Source organism: Mauremys mutica, chromosome 2, assembly GCF_020497125.1.
Source record: "Mauremys mutica isolate MM-2020 ecotype Southern chromosome 2, ASM2049712v1, whole genome shotgun sequence".
NCBI classification, from domain to species: domain Eukaryota; kingdom Metazoa; phylum Chordata; order Testudines; family Geoemydidae; genus Mauremys; species Mauremys mutica.
Window position 1 is genome coordinate 293,254,172 of NC_059073.1, and position 22,479 is coordinate 293,276,650.

At 41.7% G+C, this 22,479-nt stretch overlaps 1 protein-coding gene across 1 annotated transcript in view; it reads right to left on the bottom strand.

Annotated features, from left to right (window-relative positions):
- MAP4 (microtubule associated protein 4) overlaps positions 1–22,479 on the bottom strand; it is a 268,981-nt gene that overhangs the window by 15,130 nt on the left and 231,372 nt on the right. Inside the window, exons 17-23 of the mRNA XM_045004160.1 lie at positions 16,392–16,492; positions 15,091–15,303; positions 12,415–12,592; positions 9,148–9,207; positions 8,667–8,992; positions 6,077–6,205; positions 4,275–4,367 (exon numbers count right to left, since the gene is read on the bottom strand). Of these exons, the coding sequence (XP_044860095.1) occupies positions 4,275–4,367; positions 6,077–6,205; positions 8,667–8,992; positions 9,148–9,207; positions 12,415–12,592; positions 15,091–15,303; positions 16,392–16,492 (1,100 nt within the window). The remainder of the gene's footprint in view (positions 1–4,274; positions 4,368–6,076; positions 6,206–8,666; positions 8,993–9,147; positions 9,208–12,414; positions 12,593–15,090; positions 15,304–16,391; positions 16,493–22,479) is intronic.

Below are 22,479 nucleotides of genomic sequence, written 5' to 3' on the forward strand. Positions count from 1 at the left end.
TGCAATTGCCATGATGAAGCCCATTAAGAGCCTACTGAGAAGCTTCAGGATTCATTGTGTGCACATGTGAAGCTTTGTATTTATAACTTGACTTTTTTTGAGGGGGGGAGGGGCAACTGTGTGAATTAGTTTAGTGCTTGCATAAGGTGCTGGATTCGATGCTCTGTTTGTTCACAGAATAGGTACAATCCAGACAGAAGTAATATAAGCCCCCTCTATATTGTCTCATGCCAATTTCTCTCAGTCGTGACCTGGAGGAGCCCTCTAGGGATTAGAAGAGAGTTCAGTGGTCATGGTCCATTCAGTCTTTGGTCTTCACAGAGTCTGCCAATAAAGTTGCCAATTAGTGATGATGGCTTTTATGATATGGCCATTTGTTTGGCAAGAACTGGACTAAGATTCTGTCGCTTGCCTATTTGAATGGTAAAATCTGGATACAAGAATGAGGACCGTGAAGAAGTCATTAAGATTTCTCACAATATCTTTAGGTTCTGGACAGCTGTTTCTTGTAAGAGTCTCAATCTCCCACTTCCTACTAAGGCTATGTCTACACTACACAGCTTTTAGTAACACAGCTGTGCCACTACAGCCATGCTGCTATAAGGTGCGCTGTGTAACTTCAGTTTGTCACCAGGAGAGAGCTCTTCTGCCGACAAAAAAATTCCACCCCCAACAAGCGGCAGTAGTGTTGTCAGCAGAAGAGCGCTCCTGCCAACAAAGCACCGTTCACACCGGCACTTTTCGTTGACAAAACTTGTGTCTTTCAGGAGCGGAGGTGTGCGTTTTTTAGTGCGTTTTGGTCAGTGTAGACAAAGCCTAACTTGAATGACTGAACTTGTCCCTTTAAAGGACATGTTCTCAGACTCAGGGGCCAAAGTGAAGTGCTGATTTACTTGCCTAACTTTAGGCACTCTGGGTAGGAAGTGTGCCTCTTACTTTCCTTTAATTTTTCACCTCTCTAACCAACTCTCCATCCACTTTCCATTAGCAGGGTGGTGGCCCCAAGGCACCAAAGAACCCACATGCTCTTAGAAGAATTCCGAATGATCTCACCCAGACCCTTTGATAACAGGGATAAAATGAATATACAGGTTGTCCTCGGACTTATGACACAATCAGTTCCTGAAAATCGCATTTTAAGTCGAAAACTTCGCAACTCGAATTTCCCATAGGAACAATGTCGGATTGAGCGTCGAAAAATCGAAACTGACGTCATAAAGTCGAAACAGGACTTTATAAATGTTGCGTCGTTCATCGTAACTAATACCGTAAACGATGGGTTATCCTAATGTCTTACTCCTCGCTAGGTTTAAACTTACCGTAGGCATTTTATTTCTATTGCTTTGCTTTTGTATTTTTAATCCTTATTTATAAAAATATAACAAACCCTATTTCCAGATAAAAATCTAATGCTGCATGCTTTGGGATCTTTCTACTAAACATAATGGAAGCAGTAAAATAGTCTACAGCCTTCGACCTCAGCTTCTCAGTACCCAGACAGTCAATCACCACCTTTGCACATAGGAGTCGGAGCAAGCAGGTTCCTCCCCATCCCCCCCGCAACTTTTCCCCCAGAAGGTAACTGAATGATTTGGCTAGCGAGTCCCAGTCACTTCTACCACAGCAGACCCTTTTTTTAAAAAATGGCAACATCAAACCTGAATAGCTAGCTTTTGCTAGCCACTCTGCTTGCCCCAAAAATGCCCGACAGCCATTACTGAGGAGAGAGAGCACTGGAACTGTGGACTAGAGTAGCATTGGAACCGAGGACTTTTCAATCATTCCTATCAGCTGTATGGTTAAAAACTTTAAGAACAGGGAGTTTCTGTGAGCAGATGCAATGAGACGCCTCTCTCATGGTGTCTGACTGGACAGAAAATGCCTCAGAAGTAGACACCTGGTACAGTGCCCAGGAATAGCAGAGGGAATGCAAAACGGACAAAAGGAAATCCAATCATAAGAAGCCAGGTGTGCCAGCCTGGCTCTTCTACTCACATTGGTACTGCCTGGGCTGGGTTTGGGGGCGATGGACGGCTGGGAGCGGCTGCCTGAAGCTGGCTTTGGGGCATTTGGAACCTGAAAATGATAAGCACTTTATTCTCTGTTCTTAAAGTGAACAGCTTAACTATTGGACTGAGGAGGAGCGATATAGTGGTGACAGGAAGAGAGAGATTGGGAGCACAAAGAGCTGAAAGAGGATACCTCTTCCCTAGAGTTGGAAACATCCCCTAGAGGGGACAGAAGAACAGTAAAACTGAGAGACGAGGACAGGTTTGGTGGTTTATTATATGGGCTTTTTAGTGTAAAGTGAAAAACATTCCCGACAACCCAAGGTTTTATTCTGTAACATGTCTGTTGATAACAGGAGGAGGAAAATGTACATGAGGCCCAGCCAGAAATGTACTGTACAAAAAAACAATCAACAGAAAAGGAGTGGTTTATAAAATAAAGCCCCTTTGGGTGCATAACAGCTGCTCTTTAGCAGTACGGCTGAAAGAACCCGTGCCAGCAATTCAGATTATATCTAAACATTATGTTCCAAGCTCTAGGGATACAGTTAGACCAAGTTAGCAGTAAGAAACAGGAATGTACCATAGCCAGAAAACAACATTGTACATGCACACACACACCAGCTGATGAGCCAGTCTTTGACCACCCCCACCCCAATCTTCCTGACTGAGCTGCAGAGCACAAAGTAGAGTTCACCTACGAAATCACCTCCACGGGTGATTACACACTCTCCAACCCCAAGAACATTAGGAACCCATGGAGGATACAAATGTGTAACTAATACTATGGATGCCAAGCACTGGCCAACTGAAATGTGAGACAATCTCAGCACAAATATAAAAAGCCTCAGCAGTCATAAATCTTGACGAGAACTAAAGCCTGATTAAATGAAAATTACACCTGTACTCCTTGGGCTCTTCCTATGCCTGGAAGAAAAGGTTGTTATCCACCTGTGAAAAGGATGACTAGCCTTTGATTTAACAAGCGTTTTTAATAAAACCCACCATGAAGGTCTTCAGGATCTTCTTGCAGTAACTTATGAAAGAATTTGAATGCAAGAGTTGATGCATAATCATGAAGACAACCACACGCATACTTCTCAAGAAGGTGCTTACAGCGCATGATGACCTGCACCACAAGCAATATTCGAGGCAGCATTTACAGCCTCCAAATCCAGCGAGTGGCAAGTGCTCAAGATGCAGAAGCAGGTGACCAGGCACTGAGCCCTAAGCTTGCCTCCAACAGTTGACTATTTGCAGGCCAAGGATGCAGGTTTCCTCCCCACTCCATCCTGGAAGAGGAGCTAAAGGGATTTACTTTAGCATTTTTAAACAGCATTGCATTAATAAGTTTTTAATCCCACAACTGCATAGAGTCAGTGGAATGGAGAAGGGAAAGCCAGGACATCACTATAGGTGACACTCCCACTCGGTCCAGGGATTCTGAACTTCAACGGCCAATGGCTGTCAGTGTGTTGGGCACAGGGACAATGGAAAATTAGCAGCAGCAAGAAACAGACTCTTCCACCCGGTCACCCTCTTTATTTAAAACAGTGGCAAAGTTGCTATTGCTACTAGCACCCACACTCTGCATTCCCAGAAACTATCACTACTTAGGAAGTAAACAAACGCTGGCACAGATGTATATATATATATATATATATATATATTTTTTTTTTTTTTAAAGGTAACGCAAGCTGTGTCTGCTGGGAAACAGGTGACCTGCCAGGTCAACACAGGATGTCTTTAAAGCCTATAATTTTACAGCATCCAGATGGAATTTGGCATTACTCCACCCACTCAGCTCGAGGCACCTGGCAATACTACCTCCATCTGAAATCCACAGCGTGTACTCAAAGTTTACATACAACCCTCACAATATTAGCTTGCAACACCTCAGCAAGCTCACCTCCCTATTTCCAGTGAAACCAGTAGTCTTGAATGTTAGAAGTCACTCTTAAGTTAGTAACTAAACAAAGATCGGAAAATTTCACCCCCAGAAGCGTTTCAAAGTCCTTCTCCGATACAAAGTTCTCCTCGCTTTAGATCACTGGGAAATGGGTCGAATGCACAGCTGTGAAATGTAACATACGCTCACACATTTAACCTAGTACAGTTTAGGGGAAAGTCTACCTACACACCTCCCAGAAATCTTAATTCTGCCGTGCTCATCTGCCTGAAACAATATTCTCAAGAGACTACATAAAAAAGCAGAACAAGAAAAGAAGTTAGTAGAAAGACAGCTTGTCCAGAGCCCATACTTACATTCCCACCTCCAGGGACATGCTTAATATTGTCCTTGGAACCACACTTGGACTGAACATGGCTGTAGTTCGCTTTTTTGGAGACTATCTGGACCTAGAGTGTTACAGAATGGAAAAACAACACAAGGGAAGAGGACTGGTTAGAACTGTCATACGGCAGGCTGGAGTGATGCTGTAACATGGTGGATAAACAAAGAGCTGTGTTAAACTTCAACCCAACTTCAGTATTAGGTGTGAAAGAACTTGAAAGACAAGAGAGAAAAAGAGTGAACAAACAAGGAGAGGCAGAGTACAGCTAAGCAGACAGTGGTAGTGGTGACAGCTTAAATGCTATTGTGGAGGACAACACTTTCCTAGCGTATTGTACAGATGAGCAATACAAGAGCGCCTGGCTGCCAAGAAGACTGTGTGTGCTAGCTTCCTCAGAGCATGTTCAGCCATGCATTCCAGCAGTGAGAACTAACATGGCCATCTCCATCCCTTCAGTCTCACACTTTCACCTCAGTGATCCAAGTCACTGCCTCTGACGACCTTCTCACTGGTTAGTCTCTGCAGTTTTAAACTATTCCAGTTTGCCTGGGAACAACTCAAATCCTAGGCAATGCATCTGAAAACCTCTCAGCAGTATAGCCTAATCCTCAAAGCAATAACTACATGGAAGGTTGTCAAACCACCAATTTAACTTAATTGGCAACAGGTCTGATGCCAGCCAGATACAGGAGAAACAATGTATCTAACAATCTGAAACAGTTCCAGACCCATTAAACACACAAAAAAGCCTAAGGCTATGAACCCTCAAAAGTTAAGTGAAAGCTACAACTCTATTCTTAAAAAAAAAGATCAGTTATGACAAGTCCCCGAGTTCAGTCCTAGAGGTCACTTACAGTACAGCATGTTCAGAAACACCTATGGTACAACAAGATACATTAAATATGGGGTGGAAGCTTTACCTCTTAACAGTACTTTGGTTTGGTACATTGAAGATATCACCTGTAGCTAGAACCACCAACATGGATTTTTCAAAGGATACTTGCCAATTTAAGTAGACTGGATTCAGTGCAACAAGGACCCTCAAATTTACCCTGCCATGGAAACTTACCAGTTTCCCGGCTCTAATTCAGAGGAGCAAACATTTAAGAGCAAGACCAATGCCATCCTGTACATATATAAGGTCTACCTGATGGTATCGCAGAAAATAGCACCAGCTCACAAGTTAACAAACTTTCACTGCCAGCTCTCCCCTTCTCTACTTCCTTCCCCCACATAGCTCAGATCGGGGAATAAGACTTCATGACAGAACTTCAGGGTAGGACGCCAACAATTGGCAACCGCTAGCTGTGAGGGGTTAGAAAACAGTACTGGTGAAACTAGGTCTGGAAAATTAAAGGGAGAACATTAGGTCACCAGTGCTCCATTTTTTGTTTGAAAGTGCCAGGACCATTGATCCGTCTTCCTAATCCCAAACTGACAGCATCCAGAGAGAAGGGAGGTTTTCCTCACAGAAGACCAGCCCATCTTAGAGTTAGCCCATCTGAAAGTGAAGTCAGAGCACACCACTCAAGCAATGTGCAAGTCAGGCTTTGAAAAAAACTACATGTGAAGTCAGCAGAAATACTTCTGCCTGTATTTTACTGGCAGTGTCAGGACATACAGGAAAGGTGCAGAAAAGGTGAGCGTGGGGGAGGGAGGGAACAGTGACACTGACACGAGAAAGCATAAAAGCTAAATAGAAGGGAAAGTGACTCAAATGGAAAAAAGTTTTCCTTTCATCTTTCAGGGATAAAAGACTGAAATAAAACTCACTTTCCCATTGGGCTGCTTTTGTGCCCCCTCTTTTGTTACAGTTGTTTTAGTAGTAGCCATTTTAGAGACTGCATTGGGTTCAGACTTTCGTGCAGCACCGGCTGATTCTGGTTTTTTCTCTACTTTAGCCTAGATGAAGACAAATGGAGGATGATTTTAACCATGAGAATCAAAGGAAATGATGGAAGGAAACGATGGAATTCAAATCAATAAGCAGATAGATGCAGTGGACTGGAGTAGCCAGGGAGAACTTTTTATAAATCAACATGGTAAAATGGTGAGGCAAGATGGAATCTCAAATCTAGAACTGGTAAAGCAGAAGGCTCCGTCTCACTCAAAGAAGTGAAACTCTTGAAAGATCCCTTCAGGCATCAGAATTTTAGCACTTCCTAGTGGGGTAGGTGGTCAAGGCTCTGTGGAAGAATTATGTCCAGCCTCATAACAACTGAACAGTTGTGCCAGATTCTGTCCTGACCGCTGAGCCTATGCTACAGTTTTTTAGCTCCACAGGTCTACCTGGAGACTTCCTCCCACCTCTAAAATGCTACTACAGTAGGCGTTCTGCTGGATGTGTCTGCACTGTATTTCCATTACTCATCTCCCTCACCACCCTAACTTGGCTCATGCTATAAATTATGCTGAGTACAGTGGTGAAGAAACATGACTAATCCTACGTATTAAGATTTAGTTAATCTAGACTGGTGTAAAGGCAAAAAATTGCAGTTAGTTCAGCATAAGGATTTGTAGTGTAGGAAAAACTCAGCATCAACCTGAGAGAACCCATTTTTCTGCTGATTTCTTACTTTTTAACCAGTGCTCACCACAAAAGGTGAGTGCACACAAGGCTGAATTTTTTAAGACCAGGGCTTCTGCAGCAGCCCTGTACCCTGCTGAACCAATTAATAATACAGCAGTAAAACAGGCAACACTTCAAAGCTATTCTTCTTTTGGGAGTGTCCTAATAAACAGAGAAGACTTTAAAAGCCCTGCAAGAAATACAATGATTCTCTTTGACATACAGTCTATGTTAACACACTGCTATTATGAAATGGAAATGATCCAACAAAACAAGGGAGCACATTGTACAGACAATGCCCCTTGAACAGACAGCCCTGAAATCTAGTCAGAAAGCTTGCCATGCCTCTGGAATTCTAGAACAGTCTAAAAAATTAAAGTGAGCTTTAGAGCTCCTTTTGACCAGATTTCTGAAGGACCTTAATGGTGTTAGTGAACCTCCAATCTAGTCTCGACTTGCATTCCATTTGCGAGCACTCCTCCCCTGGTTCTCACTTCCAAGTCCTCCAGCCAGGTTTGGTTTACTTCTCCCCTTGTGAATGGTGGCACAGCTTTCCCTAAAGAGCCAGACATTCTTGGTCATTACTTAGATATTCACTTTTTGTGTACCCCAATGCATACTCATGGGAGCACTCTTTGGGCTTCTTGGCTCTGAGGAATAGGTCATGACCAGCTACAGGTATAACACGCTGGACTTTTAACAGTTCGGTGGTACCTTCTTTTTCAAGCAGGTGATATGGTTTATGGCATACTACAATGCAGCTCATGACTGCCCTTAGAATTAGTGTGCCTTTCAGAGACTAGGGCTCCCATCAAAAAGCGCTTCACCTTGGTTACAGAGATCAGAATGGAGAATTAGTTTCAGGAGACCACTCCTCTGTATTAAAAGTAAGGGTGCTGCAGCTTGCTCCATTTTACACAAAGTAAAACCCTTGGACTAAAGGCAGGTTGCTAATTCAATACTCCCAAACTTTGTCTGACCGAGTATCTGTTATATGATGTCTTATAATAGTTTCATGTTTCTGCATCTACAAGATGTATAGGATGGAAATGTTAATGACTGCCTTCTGATTAAAAATGAATACACATTAATCAGTCTAATGTCTGACCTTTACAAGGAACTCCATAGAATTATTCCAAGGCTTTTCTCATTCAGAGAATCACAGGGAAAAAAGCAATTAGCACCTCTGTATTAAATGAGGGCCTCAAGCTATGTCCTACCCACTCCTTCAACCTGGGCATCTACTTTTTCTCAACCCATCTCCCTCTTCCTTAGTTATCTTTTTGTGGCCTCCAGAGGGTGTCCTGAGAACAGCATATGCTGCCCTACCCCACCACTGCTTGAAGCCTAACCCGTACAGCACATTGCTCATGTCAACAGAGACAGTATGTCCTGGGACTTGCTCCTGAATCCAGATCTTCCACATAGTGGCACATTACTCTACCTGGTGTACAATTCAGCAGTCCCAAATCCTCTTCTCAAACAGATACTCAAATATAAATGAGCTCTGAGCTTTCACATAAGCTAGTCCCCTGATCAGGAGTGTGGCTCTGTTTCTCCATATCAAAGAGTTGTGAAATTTTGTTCATATTCCAAATACACTTTAAAAGGTTTCATGGAAGTATTTCCTCTATATGCTAATGGTGCTGCCTTGTGCACATGGGGAACCTAAAAGGAGCTCTGCAGAGTCTGAATATAGGAAAGCCAGTGAGCATAGAGCGACTGAAAGCGGTGAGGACTACCAATAGCTCTTAAATGCATGAGTAGTCGTAAAAGCCGATTGAGGAGACTTACCCTTCCTCCACCTGGTTGGTGTTTAATGTTATCTGTTGATCCAATTTTGGATCGTATGTTCTTCAGGTCAGGGGCAGAAACACTGCTGGTTGGGCGAGGCGGCTTGGGAACAGTGCTGGTTTTAAGTGGAGCTTTAACTGTTGATGGTTTTTTAGCTTCTGGAGTTGCACTTGATGCTGTGGTGGGTCTGGCTGCAGCTGGCTTGGGTTTGGGGCGGCTAGTGGCGACTCCAGGTGAGGCAGGAGTACCTGGGGTTGTAGCAGTAGGGGTAGTGGTGCTGCTCTTCGCAGAGTTTGCAGGCGCACTCTTTGGGCGGCTCAGGTCTGCTGCAATAATCATAGCAGAAAGGGACGTTTGAGTAATATTCATCACATCAAGCAGACAAATACCCAACTGTAAAGATACACAGTAACATGTTGATTGAACACATTTCTGTAGTCAAGTAGAGAAGCATTTAGATGCAGGAACTGAGGGACGTTACCTGATGGTGACTTCGCAGTGGTCTTCCTGGCATCTGCAAGCTTTGTTTCAGTCTTAATAGCTAAAGAGTACAAAAACAGTCAAGCTTTTCTGCACGTTTTCATTGTGAACAGATTCACTGGTGTTACTGGGAGCGAAAGCCAACACACAGACCAACCCTTTGTGGATGCTGGCATAGTTTCCCCATGAGTGGCCAGACATTCTCCGTTGCTTTTTAGATATCAGCTTCTTCTGTATCCCCAATGCATACTTGTGAGATGCAAAAAAGGATGACTGCTACTCATTTTAGGGCTAGCCTCTGTCCTGCTATTTAGAGGGAAACATCAAAGTATCTCATAAAATCAGCTGCGTCCCATGCCTCGGTGAACTTCCTCTCATTACAAAAGCAGCTTCTTATTTCACAAGATATGGTAAAACTCATGTCCTTCAGAGGGAGACTCAATCCCATAGAATAAAGTCTCGGGGAGGCTAGAGAATGTCATAAGATGGTTAGGCCTCAGCATGGTGGGCAAGGGTCACTTTATTTTTACTTTTATTCATTTTTATATAATGGTTCTCTCACATCTCAGTAACTGCTTGCTAGTGACATTCAATTGATACCGTTAATGACTCCCCCTCTCTGCTTCTCTTAAATCAATTTGGGGCCTTCTCTCAACTGTCTTCATTTAATATCAAAGGCAAAAATGCATCCCTTGGCAAACTCGTCTATCTATAAACTTTGGCATAATCTCTAACCTGATGATAATTTTACTAGATAATTTTCTGACACATGAAGGCACTGTACCCAATACAAGGTTACTATTTTGAACCTTACTATGATGGACAAAAATGAATTATTCAAGAGACTGGAATTTGGTGGTTGCCAAGGAACCAGTGATCATGACCTGATTACATTCAATGTAGGCAAATAAAAGACAGCCCCAAGCAATAATAGATATACTTGGTGCTTCAAAGGGGCTAATTTCCAAAAGTTGAAGAAACTTATGAGCCAAATTGATTGGGAAGAAAAATTTAGACAGAAAAAGGTAAATGAAAATTGAGAGTTCTTTAAGAAAAGGTAATTAGATGGCCCAAAAGCCACAATTCCCCAACCAAGATAGAGGACAACTTTGGCTGACAGCCCATCCTGATTGTGGCAAATTGAAGTGAGCAATTAGAAGCCAAAAAACCCCAAAAGAAATATATAGCAATCGATATAAATTAGAAGTTATGAAGTGCAGAGAATTGCTAAGGGACACTAAAGACATCAGGGAAATTCCATGGCTGGCAGGGCTAAGGCCAAGAAGAAGGAGGTGGTTTTTTTAATTTAATTTTTGTTTTTGTTAATATCAGGAACAAAATAAATACTAGCAACGGTGTAGGCCCATTACTAGATGTAGATGGTAACATTGTTAATAATGATGCAGAAAAGGCAGACTAAAACACAAATTCAGTGAATTAAGAAGTGGGTAACTGAGGTCTCAGAAAGTAGCTGTCAATGAGGAATCATCCTCACTGAATGGGAGTGTTTCTAGTAGGGTTCCATGGGGCCTGGCACAAGGCCTAGTGCTAGTCAACATGTCCATCAGTGATCTGGAAGTAAATATAAAATCACTGCTGATAAAATTTGCAGATGACAGACTGGCACAGTAATAACGGATGAGGACTAGGAAGTCATACAGAGCAATCTGGATTGTTTGGTAAGATGGGCACATTCAGACAAAATGTGTTTTAATACAACCAAATGCAAAATTACCCATCTAGGAACAAGGCTTGCAGGCCATACTTACAGACTGAGGGACTCTGGGTTCTGAAAAGGATTTAGAGGTCATAGTGGAAAAGTAACACAATATATTCCCAGTGTGATGCTGTGGCAAAAAAACTAATGTGATCCTTGGATGTATAAACAGGGGAGTGGTGAGTAGGGGTAGGGAGGTGATTTTACCACTGTATATGGCACTGGTGAGGCTGACGCTGGAATACTGCATCCAGTTCTGAATGGTGAAAAGTTGGAGGAGAGGGTGCAGAAAACAGCCACAAAAATCATTTGAGGGCTGGAGAAAATGCCTTACAGTGAGAGACTTAAAGAGCTCAACCTGTTTAGCTTGTTAAGAAGACGGAGAATTGACTTGATTACAGTCCCTTCACAGGGAGAAAATACCAGATACTAAAGGGCTCTTTAATCTAGCAAGAAAGGCAGAAGCAGCAGCACTGGCTGGAAGCTGAAGCCAGACAATTCAATTAGAAATAAGGCACAATTTTTTAACAGTGAGGGTGATTAACCATTGGAACAAATCACAAAGAGGAGTGAGGGGTTTCCCATTCCTTGATATCTTCAGATCAACACTGGGTGTCCTTGCTTTAGCCAAGTCCAAGTTACCGCTTCATTAAGTAAAATGTAAAGAGGGTGAAATTCAGATGGCCTGTGATATACACAGGCTTGGAAATATTAGATTCTTATCAGTAAATATTGATAAATGTCAATTTCATCCAACACATACAAACCAACAGAAAAATATTTCCATAGATAATAACAGAAATTTACAGATCGGCAAAATAAAAAACGTGCTGCTGGCGAACTTAGAGTTTGATTTAAGGATATTCACATGTCAAAATAATCAAGTAATGTTGACAATTTGTGTTTTAGACTTTTATGAAAAGCTTTAACTTTTTGAACTTCAACATCTACTGCCAATAAATAATTTCATGACCCCTCTTATTGTCTGACTACCCCATAATTTCCTGTGAAAATTTTAAATAGACAAAAATAAAAAATGCTTAAAAACAAAACATTAATATCTGTTGAAGTTACAAAAAAAATAAAAATCTCATTCTGCCAAGCCTACATATACCGGAGGTCAGAATGGATCATCTAATGGTCCCTTCTGGTCTCAGACTCTGAATTTATGAAACTTAAATTTTCTGTCCCCTCTGTCTATGCATCTGCCTACCACCATCTCTACACACCTATCACACTTCAAGTTCACACCTATCACAGCTCAAGCAGCCTCACCATTTGTGGCCAAAAACATGATAGTTTTATTTGCAACTGAAGAACTAGCCACTTTATTTAATGGCAGCCTAAATGGGACAAATTTCTGGGGCTAGAGAAGTGCAAGCACGGAATTTGCTCATTATCGCCTCAGTTCAAACTGTCAGGGGCGCTATGAGCTGCAAGAGGTGGCTACATTTCTGTGAACTAATCCAAATACTAACATTTTCCAACAGAAGCTAGCACCAGTTTAGAAAGAAAGGGCGCTCATCCTGAGCTCAGCAGGGCAATGCTTACACGTTGGCCTTTTGGGTGGGGAAGCAGCAGTGTTTCTCGGACCGGAGGCTGTTGTAACTGGAGACGCTGCAGTTGTCCTGGGCGTGGCAGGGCTGACCTTTACAGCAGCTCGAGGTGTCGTAGCAGACAGTGGCTTTGAAAGTGAGGTCCGTTTGTCTGGGCTCTTCGCGTCTGTTACCTGGTAACAAAAGGCTACACTGAAACCGATGGCCCATTTACAAACAGTACTCTCAAGATGTAGCTGAAAGAGAACTTGGAAAGTGCTGAAATTCCTTTTCAAAAGTGCTGAAGCACAATTGTTTGGATTCTTAAATACGTAAGCTAGTCCCTGCTAAGAAAAGTTCTGTAACATGGAAAATTCTAAAACAAATTCCCTGTAGTACATGAAAACCTGCGACCGGCTATACTTAGTGAAGGACACATGGGACAGGTAGGTTGGTGCACCCTAAAATTCATTATTCAGTATCTGGGAAGCTCCATTAGATTCCCAAGCTGACAGGAGCAGTCCATTTGTAGACTTGCACCAAGTATTTATTTTGAGCTCCATTGTGTTTTTTCAGTCATTAGTTCCCTAGCATCATGTCACTCACTAACCTCTGGGAGAGGAAGCTATTTCATTACAGGCCAAAATGCTTTCCAGGCTAAAAAGGCATTTGGCAGATCATCTGGAACACAATAGATCAATCAATTTATGAACAACTGACCCATCAGGAAAATGGAGAGTGGTCATTCCTTCCTGGAAAACTAAACAGATGGGTCGATTTGACTGCAACATCAACAGAAATTGGAAATAATTTAGAAGTGGTTATTTGGGGAAGGGCAGGCAGGGGAGTTACACAATATTAGGTAATGACTCAGAATTTCTGCGATATTATGGTTTACCAAAAATCGATTTTAAAAAGTTTTATAAATTTATGATTAATGATAATTTTAGGAAAGTAACTATGGAAGGAGGAAGTGAAAGTGGGATTACCTACCCCAAAATCAGTATTTCCATCAAAATATATATTGGCTTTGTTCAGACAGACAAAGACACATATATTTGCCCTTTTGTAACCACCTGTATAGGGGACCCTCAAACACAATCCTTTAGCTCTGTGTTTGACAGTAAAGGCCTTAAACACACTGATGAATGTAAAGATTTACAGCTGAAATTTATTTTAACATTCCTTTGCAGTTTTTATACTACTGCATGAGAATATACACATGAAGTTGTTATAAACAAAAATGTCTTGCTTCAAATTGGATGTAAGTACCTAGATGTAATAGTTGATTAAATTTAAACATCTAGAGATGATGCAGTAAGAGGTGAAGTAAACGGTTTTATTTTCCTACCTGAGTGAGGAGCAAAAAGTCCATTAGATTTTTAAATTGCTCCAATTTAATAATCTCTGATATATTTTTTAAAGTTCTTGTTTGCAATTGTATTTGTATTTTGTCAGCGTCTCTTTAAAAGTCTGGTGTTCTACAAATACCAAATACACACTGCACAACCCACTTACAGGTCACAATCAACATGAGAGACATTGAAGACAGGCTTCCAGTTCTCTAAATTGAGTGCTTATATCCTTCTTTAGCTCTAGGATATGATGCTTTAGAGCCGACTGGCGCGTGAATGACCATGGAATTACAAACTGCAAGCATTTACTGGGCAGATCAATTAATAAGTTGTATCTAATGGCACCCATCACCATGGTATCTGGGCACTATCGAAATTACATAAAATGACACCGAATTGGAAGGATTGCACCCAATCCGCAAACGCCATTAGGGTATGTATGTGTGGGGTGGGGAGGTTATTCCTGCTGCTTATCTCAAGGGAAGTGTTGGTAGGTCATTCTTCGGGGTATTTATTTGGGAAGACATTGGAGAAGATTTCACAGAGCTACTTATGAGTGAAAGCATCTCTATTCGGTCACCTCGTCTATACCCCTGCTTTGTGTCACGATTGATATTATCTAAAACAGGTGATTAGTCTGTGTCTTGTAGACATCCAATGATGGTAGATTTCCACAACCTGTTTCGGGCAGGTTCTTCCAGTCCCTTATTAATATTTATGACGACTTTTCCCTACCATAGCTTAAACCCAGTTATTAGTGTAATAGTCTCTGCTTTGCCTTGTTAGACTGTAGCTATCCAGTACTTTTAACCTTTCCCCTTCCCACATCCCAGTGGTCTTATTTACCTTTTTTTTTACCGGTTTTCTAGTTGACTTATTTGGTCCAGCTCTTTCTATAGAACGTGGAGTTGAACACTAACATTAAGTTCCCTGTTCAATCACATTAATTCAACAGTTTTCTGAAGTATATATTGCAGAACAAAGAAGGTTACAGGCTTTTGTTTTAAATTTTAAAAAAATAAATAATTTTCTTGAGCACCTTTTAGTAGTTCATGAAAATTACAACCAAAACACAGAGGAAAGTTTCAATGCTCTTCTGCTCGTCCTACTCCTCAGTGCCAAAATACATATTCTGCTCAGATCCATGGAGGCAGAATCTTGTGTCCATACAGATCTGATAGCAAGATCAGGCTTTAATCTTATTGTTCCACTGTTGTCTCTAGAACGATGCTACCCTTTGATTCCTATCGACTGTTGCTAGTCAGATAAAACAGTTACCTGGATTTTGGTCTACAAGCCTTGGAGCTTCAATGTGCAAGTGAAATATTCTCTCTTACCTTTGGTTTAGTGTCTTTAGGAGTTAAAGTGGAGGGACGTGTAGTACTGGTGGCTGGGCGTTTGGGAGTAGTGGCCGAAGTAGGACCTGCAGTAGGGCTGGTGGGTTTTTTGTTTTGGCCAGGTGTGGCAGAAGCTGGCCGCTTGGGGCTTGTAGTGGACAGTGGCTTGGTTTTCGTTGCTGCAGGTTTTGCTGATGGTGTGGATGCTGAAGGCTTTACATTTTTCAAAAAGCAACAGCCAATGTAAACACAAACACAGACAAAAAGAAAAAAAACAGCGCATTGTAAACAAAAATGTTAAGCAGCAAGGAACATAAAATGCTATTTAGAGGAAACAAAAACATTAAACATCCTGTTTCCTGAGCGTAACAAAAAAAGGGCCTGGAGCTGGCATATAACATTGACAGGAAGTAACGTAGTACCTGTTTTACAGATGGGGAACAGAAACACTGGGACCAGGATTTTGCCATTAAATTCAATGGGACCAGAATTTGGCCCAGAGACAATGAAGGCCCCAGAAGGCAGTCAGTGGTGGAGCTGCAATTAATATTTGGAGTTCCTGACGTTTAGTCCTATGCTCAATGAATGGGACATTTCTGTCTAATTGTACCTATATAATGCAGTGCAAGATCTAAATCTTAATCTAACCTAAATCAATGGCCAAATTCCCACTGCCTGCAATGTGACCTGGATTCAGCCTTAGGTATCAACTCTTAATAAAAATTGGAGCTTAGTTGTTCAGAGCCTATTCCTTTGGATTTCTCAGGTGACAATGTGAATGACAGTAAAACCATGGCATTCACTGAGGGAGAGATTACGGTTTGGGTTCAAAACTTCAGTAAGAGCTCTGGTCAAGACTGCTGACTGCTGCCATCTCTTTGGTGTAGAGACCATCTGTTTGTACAGCACTAAGCAGACTACGGCCCCAGGTCTGATGGGGACCCGTGGAAGCTACTGAAATACAAATAAATTAATAATAATGAAACTATCAAGTGGATCAAAATATCAGCATTCTTGAAATGTCATTATGAAAATTAATTGTTCTCCCACCATGGACATTGCCTAATGTATTATTTTATATTTAAGTTGAGCATAAATTTGTTGGGCTAACTCCAGTTTCAATTAGATTTACTGAAGGCTGATTTGTTTGTAACTTTACAATTGAATTACTTCCCAGAAGCCACTTGCTCAGAAAACAGAACTGTATCACCACAGCTTAAGAAGCAGGGAGTAAAGCAGGCAGAGGAAGCCAAACCCACAGAGCTGGGTATAAAGAAGCCATGAAATAATGGCACACCGACCTTGGTCTTCTTCTCAGGGCTTGGAGGAAGCTCTTTGTTTGGGGGTGCTGTGATGTCACTTCCCGTCACAAGCTCCACTGGTTTTATCTCTTCTGGTTTTGCTAACCAACAAAAGAAGACACCCATATATATTAAACTTAATTTAAATTCATTTATTTAAAAAAATGCCACTATAATGGCATTGAAAGACAAATATTGCACAAAAAGCAGCTAAGGTTATATGACGGCTGCTGCTGGAAAGGCTCTTGGGAGATGGAATGCCCTTCATGAGCCTTTCCAGAGATCACGAACTTCCCAGATACCCAAATGGTTTAACTAGAGAAACAGCTGACCCAATGAGCCATTATTAGCATCTGTAAAAAAACTCTTTTTTAGGCCTATAGGAAAACTCGTTGTCTAATAAGTTCTACCTAAAAACTGTTGGGTATATAGGTTGCTTATTTACTTGGACCAATTTCAGCCCAGAGTATAAAACCCCAAAATATAAAACTGCTTTTATGCTGTCCATCTTTTATACACACACTAGTGATACAGCTGGTACTTTTCTCTGACTTTAGTTTCTCTTATGTCACACTATATGGCAGTTCCCCACATCCAAATTTTACACTCTGAATAAGGGAGATTCCCAGCAGCCAAAGTAATTTGACTGTTATAGCAGTAGAGGTTAAAAAGGTAAAGTAGAGATGTGGCAATTATGTTTAGACATAAAATAAACAGTACAGAAATGTATTAGTACAGAAATTGTTAGATGTATCATGCTTCGGCATTGAATGTTTCACAGCACAAAAAGCTTTAATTTATGGGTTACAAAGTCAAAGGATGCCAGGATTTTGACTGCAATTTCTAATTTTCTTCACTGTTCTTCTTCCAAGAACAGATGTCATTAAATTCCCAGCCATCAAAATTATATTTACTGACTCTCACAAAGAAGTAAGGCTATAGTTATATTAAACGTGTCCCTGTCCACTTCCAAAAAAATTATCTGAAAACACTGTCCAAACACCCGTGAAAGACAAATCCCCCGGAAAAAAACCCAAGCAAAACTCTTTAAATAGCAACCTAATGACATTTTTCTTCCCAAATCTTTTAATTTGGCACAAAATAGAAAAGCACTTGAAGATCTAAAGTGGAGTAATTGTAACAGAAAATTGCAATTTGCACCCTGCAATACATTAAAAAAAAGTAACATCTGCTTCACCATCACCAGAGTTTTACAATATCAGAACTATAAGCAGAGTCCCTTACACTATGATTTACTATTGCACTTTCAGTGGTATCTGAACTCTATGAACCATTGGCCCACAAAACCCTTCACAAGTTTACTCAGTTTCCCTTGTCATCTGGAGAGTAAGATGCAGAATCTTTGTATTTCTAAACATAAGAACATAAGGTATTTCTAAAAAAAGAACATCCATTATGCAACAGATTGTCATGTTGCACTACCATGGTAAGGGTCTACTGGAACAGATGTGTGGTAAGTTGAACAATGAAAAGATCCCTTCCCAAGATCTTCAAAGAATTGCCGTGTACATTTCATATTTTCTGGCTTGCACATTTCACAGAGACAAAGCCTTAAATACAGACTCTCAGAGCTGGTTTTGCTCACCCAAAGCATGTTTAGTTTCTTACCTGCCTTTGTCTACTTGGTGTTGCTCCATAATGCTTAATGTTTTCTTCCCCCTATACTAATTACATGGGGCTTTTTTTCTTGCATTATATTCGTCCTCTCTCCTTTTCCTGAGCCCCAAACTACATTAAAAGTTACAGAGCTGCAGTTTCTTTTCTAAACACAAAAATCTTTCCATAGGAAAACTAGCACTGAAACTGATGGGGGTATTTCTTATTGTAGGTCTGAGGCCAGAATCATTGACCAGCTCACGTTCTAACAGTCAGAGGCCAATTATTTTTGGTAACTAATCTAAATTGGCCCATACACACAAGTAACTTCTACTGAGGTTCAATAAACCATTATGTTTTTCCCTTAGTTTGTCAACCTTAACTGTAGCAGCAGCATATGAAATAATCATTGTCAGCAATTCCGGGATCTGAACAGCATATTTTTGTCCATTAGTTGGTTGAGGCTAAGTCTCTCTACAGGCATTTATTCTGCCTTGAAACTTGGGTCTTGAGAGTTTTATTTATTAGTTCAAATTTGCACAAAATTATAATGGTCTTACATAAAAACATGCATCTCTAGCTTCCTATTGGCCTCTGTGGTACCACAGATCCCAAGGTGACCCTCCACCAATTAGCAATTGCCTACAGGTAATATCAGCTGCTTATCATTTCAGCTAATTCAGCAGCAACACCAAACCTCTTGTGTGATGATAATGTACGAACATTCCATGTATATAACGTGAAGCTGTTTATTCAGGCACAGGCTGTCACCCAGTTGAATCCTATTCAGATATATTCTTGATTAGTTTCTTACTGCCTTTTGAGTACAAAAGTAATGCAATGAAACTCCCTCTCTTTGCACACAGCAGTGTAGTCCATACCCATGGAAGTAAGCACTGAACAATGTAAAAGAATCTCACTCCAACCAAGGCATAATCAGAGTGAAAATTCTGAGATAATGGTGTTAAGGTTCTAAAAACTTACCGTAACAATAATTTAAGGGGAAGAAAATCTTGACAGAACACTGAAGTTTAAAAAAAAATCATGCCACCTAGGAAAGCCTGGATATTTTAAGATGATACAGCTACACTATCATCAAGGTGATGGCGCTACATTGGGGGATGTCACTGTTACATTATGAATTAGAAGGTGATTTGTGTAGATAATCATTAGTTACCTTTTTATATATGCCAGGCTGGTGGGGTGTAGCAGCAATTTCCAACCACAAAGGGCCAACCAAGAAAACAGCATATGTGCAGGTGTCTCCTTTCCCATTATAAACTCGGATGGGGAAAGGGGAGGGAGGTTTGGCAGGGCCTCAAGGGACCTTAGACGGGCATTTTTGTTTTACATTCTCTTTCTTTCATTTAATTAACCACTCAATATGCTCATCAGTACATTTCCCTTCGTTCATCATTTAATTACTAGGCTGCTCTCTTTTCAAACATGGAGCACAGCACTGCCTGGGAAGATTTGCTGGTTACAGGGAATATTAGGAAAAGCTGCCAAATCTTAATCAAATTTGTTCATTAGTCTGTAAGAACCACTGAGGAGACCTTTCAGTTTGCTAGCTCCTCCAGTCACTGCAGTTAACCTACCAAAAGGTATTTCAAGGACATTTTTGTTCAAAGCTACAATGAAGTCTATTGCTACACTCTCCTGAGTAGAATTCTTTCTTTGTCTACTCCAGCTCTTGCTTCTCACTGAGTTTGCTGACGGTGAAACAACTCAGCTCAGCTGATCCAGCCCAGAGAATCCAATTAATCCCTTTGGGGAAAAGTGAGAAGGGAATTTGAAGGAGAAAGAAAAAGGACATTCCACATAATGACCTGGCACTGAGAAAATGACTCTCATAATGCTGGGATCAATTGTACTGGCCACACTGTTACTCCATGTAATCACAGCAATGGGAATAGCCGGTAGTATACTGTAACTCTACTCTTCCTTTTCCCAAATGAGTCATTCATTAATCCAAACATGATCAAACTTTTATTACATTTCAATTTAAGATAGTACAATCTGCCCCTGCCTCTCAGAATTTCCAGTAAATGAACTTTCCTATTGGAGAAAACTTCTTCAAACTATCTTGACTTGAGACATCAAAGCAATTACGGAAATCCAAAATAATTTAACACCGCATCTCTAACTCCAATACTGTCTTTACAAAAGCCTTGAACGTAAATCAAACCCAAAGGAAAGTTGTAATATTAAATAATTGGTGCATAATATTAGCATTAATGAGCACATTCAAGCGTGCATTAAAAACTCGCTATAAACATCGTCAACAGAACATGGCAGTTTCAGAGTTCAGGAGCTGCTGCTGATCACAGGTGTGGCTGATCGTGCCACCTGTTACCAAAGTTGCCCATTTTCCATTATAAGACCCTGTTTTCAGTTGCTTATAAAACTGCCAAACGAACCATCTGGGCTGATATTTTATGTTCTGGGTTTCTGCCTCAGGCTTTTCATTTCAGCCAAACTGGTTCAGCCATTTCTGAGAATGAAGCTAGGGAAAAGAGGAAGTTACCTTGTGCAGTAATGATGGTTCTTCGAGATGTGTCCCCTGATGGGTGCTCCATGACCCACCCTCCTCCCCTCTACTTCGCAGTTCTTGTCAAGGACTTTGCAGTAGAGAAGGAACTGAGGGGGGTTCACCCACGCAGCACTGGTTAGCCTCGTGGCAGAGCACGAGGGCAGGGACAGCGCATGTGCGGGCCAAACAGACACTACTACCAAAGTTTTCCAATCAGCAGCACAGGGACGCAAATGCACTTGCAGTGGAGCACCCATAGGGACACTACTTGAATAAGAAATAAATTTTACTCATGTTAAAAAATTCTGGCAACCCTTTGAAAACCTCTAGCGCCCACATGCTTTGGAGTAGGGACTTGAAATTTGGCAGAGGTAGTCTTTTGCCAACCCGGTGCACATCTGCCCAAATTTGGCCAAGTTATAAGCCTTTGGAAAAAATCGCAGTTCACACATGATCAGTTCAAACGTTGATTTTAGCAGCTAAAATTTCAGAAGATTCTGTCCTCAATGAGCATGCTCAAACCTCTCTCAGCTCCTAGTGCTGACCTGATTGCACATGTGCCGTCCCCACAGAGCAGGCTCTTCAGCCCAAGGCTTCAAGGTCAAAGCCGGTCTTTCCCTGTAATGGTTGCTCACAGCAGTTCCAAGCCAGGATGGGGCTGGGCACTGGAACTGAGAACAGGGAGCCTGTTTCTCCTGTGCTCTCAGCGACCCCTCTTCTGCTATTCAGGCAATGTGGAAGAACCACCACCTGATCTGATTGCAGGATACCAGGAATAGATTGGGACACAAGGTCTGGAGGTGGGAGTTGAGAAAGGAGACTTTGGTCAGTTTGGAACTGCGGTGAGGTAATGCTCACCTGACTCTGAAGGGGGAGGAGGGGGAGGGAAGAAAGGACATGATAAAAGGGAGAGACATTTGCCATGCGCTCTCTCTCTCCACGTGCATCTACAGACACCACACCAAGCGACTGAAGCACTGATCAAAGTGGAGAGCCTGGCTGAAGAGCAACCAGCCAGCCTGTGGTGAGAAGCATCTAAGTTTGTAAGGGCACTGAAAGTGTTAAGATCAGCTTAGAATGCGTTTTGCTTTTATTTCATTTCACTAAATCTGACTTGTTATGCTTTGACTTATAATCACTTAAAATCTATCTTTGTAGTTAATAAAGTTGTTTGTTTATTCTACCTGAAGCGGTACATTTGGTTTGAAGTGTGTCAGAGGTTCCCCTTGGGATAACAAGCCTGGCACATATCAATTTCTTTGTTACATTGATGAACTCATATAAGCTTGCAGCATCCAGCAGGCATAATTGGACACTATAAGATGGAGGTTCTTTGGGTTGTGTCTGGAACCGGAGATATTGGCTAGTGTCATTTGCTTGCACAATCCAAGCAGCTTACATGCCCGAGGCTGTGCATGAACAGCCCAGGAGTGGGGGTTCTCACAGCAGAGCAGAGTAAGGCTGGCTCCCAGAGTCAAGGATTGGAGCGGCCTAGCAGATCACCAGTCCAGATAACACCAGAGGGGAACATCACACCAACCCTGCTGGCGAACAAGGTGGGTGTGTGGCAGGGTGCTGCTGGAAACACACCTAATCAGCCCCTGCCATGACAGCCCCAATCAAGGGGGATAGATTAGGGCTGGCTGAAAAGCCTTATGTCTGCCAGCCTGATAGGCCAAGAACTACAAAGGCTGGGAAGGAGCCAGAAGGAGCAGGGGCAGCCAGAGAGAGGTGGGTCAGTCAGGGAGGGAGGTGGAAACCCTCTAACTGGTTACTGACTCAGCCTGTGGTAGGCAAGAAACCTGTAAGGATTGTATATAGTTGGACACCGGTGGTGGGAAAACGCGTAAAGAATAAAGGACACAGATGTTGCGCAGAGCTGAAGTTTCCCTGCACTTATCTGGGAGGGCAACCAGACCCAGAGGAAGAGGGGCTGGC